General features: G+C 32.0%; 1 protein-coding gene across 2 annotated transcripts; it reads left to right on the top strand.

The window, feature by feature from the left end:
• Positions 1-1523: 1523 nt before the first annotated feature.
• On the top strand, positions 1524-13874 carry LOC139516338 (trans-L-3-hydroxyproline dehydratase-like). Of its 2 annotated transcripts, none has more exons than XM_071306390.1 (5): positions 1524-1613; positions 8500-8970; positions 10790-10939; positions 12346-12485; positions 13456-13874. In XM_071306390.1, exons 2-5 carry the CDS (start codon positions 8520-8522, stop codon positions 13714-13716), a joined length of 1002 nt encoding a protein of 333 aa, XP_071162491.1. In that variant the 5' UTR covers positions 1524-1613; positions 8500-8519; the 3' UTR covers positions 13717-13874. The 2 variants fall into 2 exon arrangements, with proteins under 2 accessions (XP_071162491.1, XP_071162490.1); XM_071306389.1 differs by lacking the exon at positions 1524-1613 and adding an exon at positions 2290-2412.
• The last annotated feature ends 723 nt before the right edge of the window (positions 13875-14597 follow it).

Below are 14597 nucleotides of genomic sequence, written 5' to 3'. Positions count from 1 at the left end.
ACCAAAGAGCTACCATTCCTACCTCAAGATGAACGTTACTTCAAATTGGATGATTAAGTTGGTTTGGTTATTTTTCGGTTAAATTTGAACTTCTTCTAAATTGCCTGACATTTACAAAGAATTAAATATATATATAACACAGTTCACACAGATTATAAAGATGAATAAAACAAATTTTCGTTTTTGGAAAACTGCATGGAATTATTCAATTTCCAACAATATTCTCAAGCTTCAACTGATTAAAATTTTTCGTTTTGCCTTATTCTGAATGAATGAATGAATGAATTTTATTTCTCATAAACTACAATTACATAGTTACAGAGAATATATAAACAATTACATTAAATATTGAAGCACATGTGAACAATACAAACATAAACATTAAATTACAAACTAACCAGGAGGAGTGACCCTCACATTTATAATTTTTATAAATCTACAAAGTTTTTCAAGAACAATATAATTATTAGAGCTCATTAATTGTTGATATTTATAAATATTTGGACGAAGAGTACAATAGTATGGTAACAACCTCTTTCTTTCTTGAGTTAGAGCATTACATGACATAACATAATGATATTCATCACCTACGTCTCTTGATTCGCAAAGATGGCACAACCTATCATTTCTTGATATGTTATTCCACCTTCCCGTCTCGATAGGTAATTGGTGACTTCCACATCTAAATTTACACAATAAAAATTGATTATATATTGACAATTTGGAAAAATAGCTTTCTAATTTAATATCAGTTTTAAAACATGTGTAACTTCCAAAAATTATTTTTCGAATAAAAAGAAGCAATACACTATTCAAATTCAACATGCGACGGTGTAAGTTATCACATCGGTGAAATATAATTGTATGTAATACAATTAAAACATGTGTTACGTAGCCAAAACAAGGAGATGCAATATTCGGAAATAATGATAATTTCAGATATGTGACCAGCCACGACATATCCAGGCTTATGGAGGTGAGAAAAACGCCGTTAACTATATGACTAGCCATTTCCAGGCTTAGGAGGGTACATTGTCTAAACTATGAATTTTGTATATTTATCTAGAATAGTCCGAAACAAAACTCTCTGTCATTTTATTATGACATATTTGTTGTAATAGCAATGAAACGAGTCATTTCGAATACCGGTATGAAAATGAGACTGTTTTATGACGACTTTTATTTATTGAAGGCACTAATTTATAAAACACAAAATTATTGTATTAATTGGCTTTTAGTGATGTTCAATAGCGTATTTGAATAAAATTTCAAAGACTTAAATTTACTCCAATGCAAACAATTCTTAGCTCTATTTTAGAACATGTAATTTAAACTTGTTGAAATGAAGTTAGTTTAAAATTTGTCAAAGTAAGCATTAAGAATTCCTTTTTTTAATTTAGATTTATTATGCATGTCTCTATACATAGTATGCGACGCGTAACAGTTTATAAGTAGGTGTTATCTTAAATGCATTTGATACGGTGCATTAATTATGGATATATTCAGACTTCAATTATGAAAGAAAATCTATAGAGCAGAAATTTGAGGCCAAAGACGCTAAAATTGTTTATAACATTAAACATTTCAACATCGACGGTAAAGGAATCTGTAAGGTATTTATCTTCTCATTTTAATTATTTTGATTTGGAAATTTTTTTTGTATCAATTTAAAATGTAGATTCAAATATTTTTCACCTCAAACGATAAAGTAAAACTTCTTCAAACTTATATATGATGTACAGTTCGGCGTCCGCAAAAAAGAAGGGAAGGAAAGTGTTTATCTCTTCTTCACAAATACGTATTTCATTGAATCTCGATATTTATCATGTTTATAATTTTTCTAACAATGACGTTCTACCTCCATAAGCCTGCAAATGTCATGGCGGGTCACATATATGAGAAGGTATATTAGACATGTAATTACAATGTTTAAATTAATATTTACGGATGGACAATGGTATCATTTTAATATAGATAGCCTATAACCTATTAGAAGATACAATCAACAACTCATGTTACTTCATTTAATTTACTGATGATTATTTATAACATATCAAAAAAATATACATACAAGTTTTTTTTGTTTTTTTTTATTTTGATACAATCATCAATCTTCAAGTGTAATTATTGTCAATTTTTTAATATATCTTGTGCGTAAACAACACAACCTGTTTCGCCCATTCTTTTAAAACCTTTTTTTTCAAATTGGAAGGATAATATTAAATTGACTTCGATTGACAAATACGTACCCGAATTCGTCAATATATCTGATCAATGTACGTGTCCACACGTGGGTTTATGAAGGGTATATAAGCAACTTTGCATCACATGAGACTCAAACAGCCGGAATCATTGATGCACGACTGGGAGTTTTCCTTTTCTTGCTTGTGACAGTCCTACAGACAGTAGTTTGTAAGTTGAAATTTTAAAGATGTTATGTAAATATTATCTGTATGTAGATATCCGAAAGGTTTGTTAGTTTTACTTCCTTTTGAAAATTAAATACTTTTGAAAATTTGTGCCTTTCCACTCAATGATCATATAATTATAAAATCAAAATTATTCTTAAAATAAAGGTCAAATTAGAATAGAGGATGTATAAAATTTAAACATTGGTTATGTACTATTGCATAGATCGATATTTGCTGAGTTCTAATTATTCTTTACTTTGATTGTTTTGTAGTTTTATTTTTGTTGGAAAAAGGGGTTAGTGTTGGGGTCGTTGTAAAAAATATTGGTTTACAGACTAAATATGATAAACATTAAGGTCCAGCTCTCAGCTTACAGAGGAAGATAATGTTATGTGCAAAACAAAGTGTATCATGTTGCTATTACAAACAAAATTCTAACTTTCTATTCATATTTTTCTTTTCCTACTGACTGTATATTTTTGTCAAAATATATTAAAATTGTTCACAATTATCATTTTATTTTCGGAAATCAATTTTCTTTTACACATCAACACACACTACTTAAAACTTTTTAAGGGCTTACATGGAATAATATATGTGTTGTTAATCAATGTGTCGGATTTTTTTCAAAACAAAATGGCATATAGACAAAGCAAACAATCATATATGATTCCATACATGCGCATTGCTTTCGTTTTTATATTTATTAAGTGATTTTTGCGAGTTTAAGGTTCATTATAACAAATGGACAAAAATTGCTGTGTTTAGAGTACAAAAAACTACCCCGAGTACAGACAACATTCATCTTTCTTTGATGGTACATGCATACTCTATTAATAAAAAATATACCGAACATTTTATCCCATTTACGGATTAGTATTAACAGTATTGCATTTCAGTGAAGAAAACAATAATAAATTGTTCAAATAAGGCCTTCGAAAATAGTGGAATTAATTACTTTTGGAGTGTCAAGAGCTCTTTGGAAGTACTTGATAAATTGCATGCTTATATTGGTGATTTTGAATCTGTTCAAAGTTTTGATTTTCCTACCCTGTATACCACATTGCCTCACATTCTCATTAAGAAAAAAATCACACATCTAATTAAATGGGCATTCAAAAAATCAGAAAGTGAATATATATGTTCAAACTCTTTTAGGTCATTTTTTAGTAGCAATAAACAAAAAAACTATGTTAATTGGACATGCTTTGATACTATATATGCCCTTGAATTTTTACTAGATAACATTTTTGTTCGCTTTGGGGATTCCGTATATCGTCAGATTATCGGAATTCCAATGGGGACTTACTGTGCACCACTTATTGCGGACCTGTTTTTGTATTGCTATGAGTTACAATTTATGACAAAAAAAAGCGAAGACCTATCGAAACAACATCTGATAAACAAATTTAATAATACTTTTAGATATTTGAATGATATTTTGGCTCTCAATAATGACGACTTCAGTATGTATATTAAAGAAATTTATCCTGTTGAACTTACTTTAAATAAAGCTAATACTAACAATGACCACTGCCCTTTCCTCGATCTTGATATCTATATCATTAACGGAAAGCTGAATACTAAAATTTATGATAAAAGAGATGATTTTTCATTTCCTATCGTTAATTATCCGTTTTAAGATCGTGACGTTCCCTTGTCACCATCTTACGGTGTTTATATATCTCAACTTGTACGATTCGCTCGTGTATGTAACAATGTTTTAGATTTTAACGAGAGAAATTTATGTATTACTGAAAAATTATTACACCAGGGTTTTCGATATCACAAACTAGTCAAAACATTTACTAAATTTTATCATCGGAATAATGGCCATCATTCGTAAATATAGCTCAACATGCAGACTTCTTATACGTTCAGGTATTTCACATCCACTTTTTTATGGAAATATTCTTTATAAAGCACAAAGGTGTCAGTATTCACCTCAAAAACTAACAAAACCTTTGAATAGACTTATTAAGAAGGGATATAGTTACGATACTGTTGTCAGGTCATTAAAGGTTGCATATTTTGGCGTTAATATTGATTCACTAATAGGGTCTTTGCATCTGAACTAAACACATTTATTCAAAAACCAGTTGTTGGCATGACACGGGTTATGATCTTCTCATATATGTTATGATGGTATGATACTAAACCCCTAACGGGAAGGATTGTGCCTGATGTTCATATGATGAAATCATAATCTTTCAGTCAGTTTAATTGAAGTTTGGAGCTGGCATGTCAGTTAACTGCTAGTAGTCTGTTGTTATTTATGTATTATTGTCATTTTGTTTATTTTCTTTGGTTACATCTTCTGACATCAGACTCGGACTTCTCTTGAACTGAATTTTAATGTGCGTATTGTTATGCGTTTACTTTTCTACATTGGCTAGAGGTATAGGGGGAGGGTTGAGATCTCACAAACATGTTTAACACCGCCGCATTTTTGCGCCTGTCCCAAGTCAGGAGCCTCTGGCCTTTGTTAGTCTTGTATTATTTTTAATTTTAGTTTCTTGTGTACAATTTGGATATTAGTATGGCGTTCATTATCACTGAACTAGCATATATTTGTTTAGGGGCCAGCTGAAGGACGCCTTCGGGTGCGGGAATTTCTCGCTACATTGAAGACATGTTAGTGACCTTCTGCTGTTGTGTTTTTTCTAAGGTCGGGTTGTTGTCTCTTTGGCATATTCCCCATTTCCATTCTCAATTTTATAAATAACAATAACTTCTACTTTTTTCCGCCCTACAGACTTGACGAAGTCTAATGGCAATTGGTCACGAAGTCTTGTGGCAAGTCGTCACTTTGTCTAATGGCAAATGGTCAGTGGATCTAGTGGCAAATGGTCACAAAGTCTAATTGCAAATGACCAGTGAATCTAAGTAGACATGGTAACCATTTGCCATTAGATTCACTGGCAATTCGCTATTAGACATGGTGACCATTTGCCATCAGATTCACGGGTCATTTGCCATTGGACATAGTGATCATTTGCCATTAGACATAGTGACCATTCGCCATTAGATCCACTGACCATTTGCCATTAGGTCCACTGACCATTTGCCACAAGACTTGGTGACCAATTGCCATTAGACATAGTGATCATTTGCCATTAGGTCCACTGACCATTTGCCATTAGACATAATGGCCATTTGCCATTAGATTCACTGACAATTTGCCATCCAACGTAGTGATCATTTTCCATTAGATTTACTGACCAATTGCCATTAGACATGGTGAATATTTGCCATTAGATTCACCGACCATTTGCTATGGTGACCATTTGCAATTAGATTCACTGGTCATTTACCATTAGACATAGTGACCATTTGCCATTAGATTCACTGGCAATTCGCCATTAGACATGGTGACCATTTGCCGTCAGATTCACGGGCCATTTGCCATTGGACATAGTGACCATTTGCCATTAGACATAGTGACCATTCGCCATTAGATCCACTGACCATTTGCCATTAGGTCCACTAACCATTTGTCACAAGACTTGGTGACCAATTGCCATTAGACATAGTGACAATTTGCCATTAGATTCACTGGCAATTCGCCATTAGACATGGTGACCATTTGCCATTGGACATAGTGACCATTTGCCATTGGACATAGTGACCATTTTCCATTAGACATAGTGACCATTTGCCATTAGACATAGTGACCATTCGCCATTAGATTCACTGGCCAAAAAAGCAAAAGTGTCGGACAAAAAGCAAAATAATCGGACAAAAAGCAAAAGTGTCGGACAAAAAACAAAATAATCGGACAAAAAGCAAAACGGACAAAAAGCAAAAGTGTCGGACAAAAAGCAAAATTATCGGACAAATAGCAAAAGCGGACAAAAAGCACCGTATCACGCGTATTCATTGATCACAATTTTGCATTTAATTGGCCAGACGCTTATAATATTTCACTGATTTAACACACTCAAAATGTGCCTTTTAAATTTTGTCTTAATTTCCAGGGTTAACTGGCATTGTTTTCATATAAGAATATAACATTGATAAAAAAAAATATGGAAATATGCGACGGTATAATTGCCAAACTCGGAGGCAACTATCCAATAGGGCTCAAATGACTGGCAACCGTATAACCGCATTTTATTCTGTTACGAATTTAAAAGCTGCTTAAATGGACTACGCTCTTTTTTTTATTTCGCTAAATTGGCAAAATTTAATATCATACAAACGCCTTATCTATTCTCTGACAATCTCTTAAAATCTTATATACTGCAGCTGTGCTATTTGAGCAGTCAAATTGCATTGACTGTATATTTATTTGTGATATACAGTCACTGACCGTATATCACCTTGTTTATGACGTTGACAATGCGTTTCCGTAGAGTTCTATGTATGACGTTAATAAAACATAAAAGGTTCGCGGCAATTTTACGTTGTCCGCTCACAATAAAAGAATGACGTTTTTTACCCTAAATACTTCATTTTGAACAGTTATAAGAGTTGCAGTATACATGGTATAAAAAGAATAACCATACATTGTCTCAAAATATCAATCTGTTATTTGTACTCGGCTCGAAACAGGTAGAAATGCTCGGCACAGCCTCGCTTTCTACCTGTTTCTAAGCCTTGTACAAATAACATTGATATTTCGAGACAATGTATGGTTATTCTATATATGTCGTATTGGAGCACACCTACTGATGTAGGATATCTGTGAAAAAATATATAAGTAATATAGTCCCAGAGGATATCAAATATACATATAGTCTCGATAAACACTTATATCCTCAACAACGGTACGTTTGACTCTAATTAAAATAAATACGCATATATATGTACGGTAAATATTAGCAGCTTGGGTATTACATCTATGGTGCAAGGAAGTATTCAAATGTTCATTAAAGTAGCTTGCGTCATAGTTTTTTCGCATCATATGTAACATATCTCTATAGCAACTTAAAGATGCTAATGCTTATTTAACAGGTCAAATAATTAAGCTATTGCGCATGTATATGACAGGTGGCCATAGAAAGAACAGATGTATTCCGAATAACATCCGGTGTTCCGAAAGACTACGGACATCGTCCAATATATACTGCGTAAACCCTCAGGGGTTTACGCAATAAGGACTAATCAGCGTGGTAGATTAATCTGACGCAGCCGATGATCGATCCTATCTTCTCCATTTGAACTGAACAATGAAGTGAAATATTGTAAATTGTGACTTTGTAAATATAATGTTTTGTGACTTTTGATGTATATATAAAAGATTGTATTTCTCCTCATTTTACATATTTCCTAATGCAATGCATTTATAAAATTGATTAATTTATTAAATTATTTTTGCAATAATTAATGTATTTTATCATGAAAATCATTCAGAAACTAATGAACTACAAAGACACTTTTGTAACTGAATATAATTTTTGTTATTTGTTGTGTACATGTATGTATGTTTGTTGAATGAATTTATAATAAATTAATGAGAAAAAATATTTGATGTTTGTAATAATTTGTCTATACAAAAGAACAACCTGAATATATAGAAAACACTTACAAACTATATACTTAAGTTGGAACAGACTATACAATTGTATGCTCATTAAACCTTTTGTCTTTTTTGTTTTCTTTACTAATAGATAATTGGTAGAATTAAAAGTGGGCAAACCAGGAGTAAACCTAATGAAACACAGTAGTCCAGGCCAAATGATACCTTCCAAAAACAAAATAGATATATGTGTTGTTATTATTTTCAGCCTTTCAATGTGTTATACATGCACATTCTAAATCGTCAATTGTTTATTGTATGTAATTTTCCATAGACAGATAACCCTGAGAAATCAGTAAAGTTAGTATCTTTATATATAAAAAGTAAAAACACAAAAATACTGAACTCCGAGGAAAATTCAAAAAGGAAAATCAAAAATCAAAAGGCAAAATCAAAAGTCCAAACACATCAAACGAATGGATAACAACTGTCATATTCCTGACTTGGTACAGGCATTTTCTATAGTTTTATAGCTAGCTATAATGTGTACACTTGAACAAACGCTATATTTAGGTCATTTTGTAAATGATAAACAAACCTGTTTGTCCCTTTTATTTACACTCTTAGGTATTGTGTAGACTACAAACATGGCAACTTATGTAACAACCGAAATGCATACTGGAGGAGAGCCATTCAGAATTGTAGAAAAGGGGTATCCTGAAATACCCGGAGACACAATATTGGATAAAATTAACTACCTGAAGAAGGAATTCGACCATCCGCGTAAGCTCATAATGTGGGAACCCCGAGGACATTTTGATATGTTCGGGGCAATACTGGTTCCCCCTGATCTACCCGAGGCTGATATTGGTGTTATATTCATTAATAATGAGGGTTATAATCATATGTGTGGACATGGTGTTATATCTTTGGGACGATATATGGTTGATAAAGGACTTGCGAAGAACCTTACTATACCAGAAACAGTTGTAAAAATACAATGTCCCTGTGGACTTGTTGAGGCACGTGTGCAGTACGATGGAAAGAAAAGTGGAGCTGTTAGCTTTCTAAGTGTCCCTTCCTTTCTTTACGCAAAAGGTAAGATGTAACAATTATAACTGAATACATGAATACATAAAAATTTATTTTAATTATGATTGCGATTTATTTTTTTAGTATTCCTTTGATTATTAAGCTTTACATAGAAATAAAATGTTGCTGTTTACATCAATACCAAAATAATAGAGTAAGACGATCTTCTGTAGTAAATAGTCTTCGGAGGCAATAACGAGATGAACACTCATTCACATAAAGAAATTGCTTTCATAATCTGTTCAAACGTTTTATAAAATCAAATCAATATCCTGTCTTTACTTTTTATACGATCGCAGAAATTGAAATTTTTTTGGTCGTATATTGGTATCACGTTGGCGTCGTCGTCGTCGTCGTCGTCGTCGTCGTCGTCGTCGTCCGAAGACATTTGTTTTTTGCACTCTAACTTTAGTAAAAATAAATAGAAATCTATGAAATTTAAACACAAGGTTTATGACCATAAAAGAAAGGTTTGGATTGATTTGGGATGTTTTTGTCCCAACAGTTTAGGAATTAGTGGCCAAAAAAGGTCCCAAATAAGCATTTTTCTTGGTTTTCGCACAATAACTTTAGTATAAGTTAATAAAAATCTATGAAATTTTAACACAAGGTTTATGACCACAAAAGTAAGGTTTGGATTGATTTTAGGAGTTTTGGTCCCAACGAATTAGGGGCCAAAAGGGTCCAAAATTAAACTTTGCTTGATTTCATCAAAAAATGAATTATTGGGTTCTTTGATATGCCAAATCTAACCGTGTAGTCAGATTCTTAATTTTTGGTCCTGTTTTCAAATTGGTCTACATTAAGGTCCAAAGGGTCCAAAATTAAACTTAGCTTGTTTTTAACAAAAAATGAATTCTTGGGGTTCTTTGATATGCTGAATCTAAACATGTACTTAGATTTTTGATTATGGGCCCAGTTTTCAAGTTGGTCCGAATCGGGGTCCAAAATTATTATATCAAGTATTGTGCAATAGCAAGAAATTTTCAATTGCACAGTATTGTGCAATAGCAAGAAGTTTTCATTTGCACAGTATTGCGCAATAGCAAGAAATCTTCAATTGCACACCAGTTATCAAATTGGTTCACATTGAGGTCTAAAGGGTCTAAAATTGAACATTATTTGATTTCATCAAAAATTGAATTATTAGGGTTCTATGATATGCTGAATCTAACCATGTATTTAGATTTTGGATATTGGACCATAAAAGGTAAATGTCCAATTTAAATTTTTTAAATTTTTTAAGTTTAAATAAGTTCTTAGACCACATGCATTCTGTGTCAGAAACCTATGTTGTGTCAAATATTTAATCACAATCCAAATTCAGAGCTGTATCAAGCTTAAATGTTGTCCATACTTGCCCCAACTGTTCAGGGTTCGACCTCTGCGGTCGAATAAAGCTGCACCCTGCGGAGTATCTGGTTGCTGATGTGCTGTGTCTGTATGCATTTGTGTGCTTCTTTATTACATATTTGTTTGTTTTTATAGAGATTACGATTATTAACACAATGTTGACTGCTGTACTCCTATTTTATAAGTTTTTACCTTTCATTTCTGTTTGTGTTTGTTCACACATCGTTTTCAACATAATGGAATTAAATGCGTCTGTCATTGAGTGAGAGGTTAAGCTAGCTGTAAACCAGATTTAGTTCATATTTTTTACCATAAGAAAATGCTTGTACTAATTCAGGAATGTGACAGTTGTTATCCATTCATTTGATGTGATTGAGCTTTTGATTTTGCCATTGATTAGGGACGGTTCGTTTTGAATTTCCTCAGAGTTCAGTATTTTTGAGAATTTAATTTTTTTTGTATATTGCATTAGAAGTATCAGTTGAGGTACCAGAATATGGAAAGATTGTCGTCGATGTTTCGTTTGGTGGTGGCTTCTTTGCCCTGGTGCCTGCATCACAGTTTAACATGAACATTAAATCATCAGCCAGCAAGATCAGAGCAGCAGTTGGAGCAACTTTAGGTATCTATATTCAGTATACAAAGATTCCTCAGTTCTTTATTCAGTTAAAATGTATATGCATGTAAGGTTAAGGAACAGTAAATAGTGTTTTTCACAGAATTTTCTAAAATTTGGCATACAACTTTGGCTCGTTGAACTAAAACTGTCTTTTTAAGGATATTAACTCTTATTTAATCTCTGTTTTTATAATATTGAAAACTTATATTAAGTACACTAAAGTTAATTTTGTTGCTAATTTTACTATCGGTTGTGGTTTGTTTGTATAATTTGGATGCGTAAAAAAAGTTAATCAGTCAATCAGTCAATCAGTTTCCAGTTTCTTTGATATACTTATAGTCATTAATTTTTATGTGACAAGTCATGTAATGCATTCGAATTACAACATATGAAATACGCAATTTATAAAAAAAATAATGAAAGAAAAAAAAACAGGAGAGTTTTTTAATATGAATGCCTGTACTATTCATTATTATTTGGAAATAATAATTGACTTTAACTGATAATTCAAAAACGACACTGAAAAGGAAGGTCAAGAACAATTACTGAAAAAGAAGAGAAATGTTCATTTAGAAAAGTTGAGCAAGGAAAGTAGGTACGAAAAAGGAATAGAATTAAATCAGTCCAGGAAGAACACTGCAAAAATCAGAAAGTATCAGTACTGAAAAATCAGTACTGCTGCAGTACCACAAAAATCAGTACTGTTACCATGCTACAAAATTCATATTGAAACAGTTTAAAAAAATCAGTACTTGAAAGTAGAGAAAATTCTGTATTGAATTTACATAATAAGATACTATACTCAAATAAGTATTAATAATCAACAGTAACAAAGTTACAAAAATAATAACATTACAACTGTATAGCTTAGTACTTATGTATTGACTTACTAGGTCGGAAAAGTACCAGCCAAATGTTAGTATATTTGTGGAAATTGTAACAATAACTATAATTGTAAGTCAATTATAAAAATAATTATATCCTTTAACATATTTGATTTAACAGTCAAACATTGAACAGAAAATTAGAGAACCTGTTAATCTAAGACAGAAATAACGGAGTATAGTAAACTCGAAAAATCAATCCATGTCTTATTTTGATTTCATACGCATATGGATGAAATGCCGTGAGCGTAACATAAGAGGGTCTAAATTGAGGTGTCTTTAGTTCTGTTTTTTTTTTTAGGATATTTCGTCTATTCCTTATTTGCTCTAACTGGGTTTTTTTTGGCATCCTTTATTACCTAGCATTTCGCTATTTTCCATTCTTTAAAGAGCATTAGTAAAACTCTCACAGTAGCCCACCGAAAGCCTGTTGAATAGCAAAATTGTCTGTACCTATAAATCAAACCTTTTTTTTCAAGTGGCAGTCCAATTTACCCTGAATACATCGCATTCATTGTCTTTCAGAACAACTGAGGAAAGACTATAAAGTAGCACATCCCGATTGCAGTGACCTATCATATATGTTTGCAGCCATCATCACTGATGGAAAAGATGAATACAGTGAAGAAGTTACAGTCAATTGCTGTGTATTTGCGGATAGAATGGTAAATAATAAATGAGATGTCGTAATTTTTATTTTTAATTTAAATACTTATAGCATTGCCTTCGATATTCGATAAATATTACGTGTAAGTTGACTAAAATGTTGTTTTTTTTTATCTGGTTATCAATGACTCCTCAACAAAAGCACTAAACTACGAGGTAAATTCAAAAAGCAAGAGGTCCCTTAAAATAAACAGGATCAAAAGCTATTCTTTATCAACAATGTAACGAATGTTGAACCTTTGTCTTATTTCTGACTAGTACAGGAAAATCCCGAAGAAAAAGGTTTATTAACCTTTTTTATAGATAGCTAAACCTCCCGCTTGTACTATAGTTGTTTATACATTTTTAGTTCCGTGATATTGATAAACTTGGATGAACATATAAAACGCAAATATATTACTTTCATATTGGAAAAAGGGAAATAACAATAAATACCGAACTCGGAGGAAAATTTAAATCCAAAAGTCCCTGATCAAAGTCGAAGTCAAAAGCCCAAACACATCAAATGAACGGAAAACAACTGTCGGATTACTGTTTTGGTACAGACATTTCCTGATATAGGAAAAGGTGGAATAAACATGGTTTCATAGCTAGCTAAAAGTCTAATTTGTATGACTGTCGCATTAAATTCTATTAAATTGAAAACAATGTGCCAACAAGATTATTTCTAAGTATCGTTATTAGTAGTCCAGAAAAGTATAAAAAAAGGTATGTCAGAGCAAATTGTAATCTTTGGAAATAAATCTAGTTGAATACATCAAGGAACAAAGCTCCTAAACCATGGAAAATTAAATTCTGAAAAATAACGTATTATTGGAAAAAGCTTTTAATTGGAACAATTTTAATGAACTGGAATAAAAAAAAAGAAGGACTACCTGGTATGCTACATATGTTCGCCGTAGATGTTATATCAAACCCAGTAAAAAATAGATATATAATTTCTACACAAGATTTATATTTATTGTTTAGTTGGATCGCTCACCTTGTGGATCAGGTGTTACATCCAGGATAGCACAGCAGTTTGGTAGAGGATTGATAAAACTGGGTCAAACAAGGACGTTTGAAAGTATCACAGGTGCAACATTCAAAGCAAAACCCGTAAAATCAGTGAAATGTGGAGATTATGATGCAGTCATAGTAGAGGTCACGGGTAATGGTTACTATACTGGTACCTCGACCTTCACTTTGGAGGAAGATGATATCATAGGCAGAGGATTTTTATTGTCGTGAACCTGATTTTATATGTAACTTTTATTGATTATATTTAATCTGTATATTAAAGTGAAAAATTGTGATTATCAATAAAAAATACACGTGATCGAGGAAATGGTACAACAAGTCTGAAATAAACAAGTTACAATTCATGACTCGATAAAATATAAGCATTCCGTGTGTATTTTATTTTAGACCATCATAATGACCACCGACGATCACAAAAATGGCTTTAATCATAAATATGTTTATGAATAGATTACAATAACGTGCGCATGGTGCGATTGAATTTTTCAAGATAAATGATTTCATATTATAGGTTAAAAATAATTCAACCGTCGTTTTTACCTGTACAAAACTGTTGTAGAGCGAATCAACCAACAAAATGGGTCACCTTTGTTTCACTTTCAATGTTGGCATTGTTTTCCCTTAATTATATGAACACACTAAAAACATACATGAACATAACCAACTTCAAGCTGATGAGTAAAATTCAAGGTCACATGAAAACGGATTCACTGAGGTCGAATTATTGAAGTGAATAATTCATCAGCGATGTTTTGAAGCTTATTTTAACAAAATGGAACTAAACTGGCCGCTAAAAGCAAATTATTATTTCTCCACTTTACTTATTACTTTTCATTTTCATTCATAATAAGGATTGCAATTTGTTAAATAATTTAGAATGAGTATCTACTTTTACTTAAATTTATCATCTTTATGTGCAAGTTTCAGATATATGATGTACTACAACTTGTTTCACACGGAATGCTAAGAATTGAATACTATGTGTTTAAAAATTTATACGAATTGAGCGAATCACATTTTAGAAAGTACTTCCGCACTTCATGCAAAATGGGGAGGTCACTTACTTTCGTTTGTATCATTAAAACAAAAAT

The sequence above is a fragment of the Mytilus edulis genome, chromosome 3 (genome assembly GCF_963676685.1).
Source record: "Mytilus edulis chromosome 3, xbMytEdul2.2, whole genome shotgun sequence".
Classification (NCBI taxonomy): Eukaryota; Metazoa; Mollusca; class Bivalvia; order Mytilida; family Mytilidae; genus Mytilus; species Mytilus edulis.
Note: the sequence above shows the minus strand (reverse complement) of the source record. Positions and strands in the feature narration are given on the sequence as shown.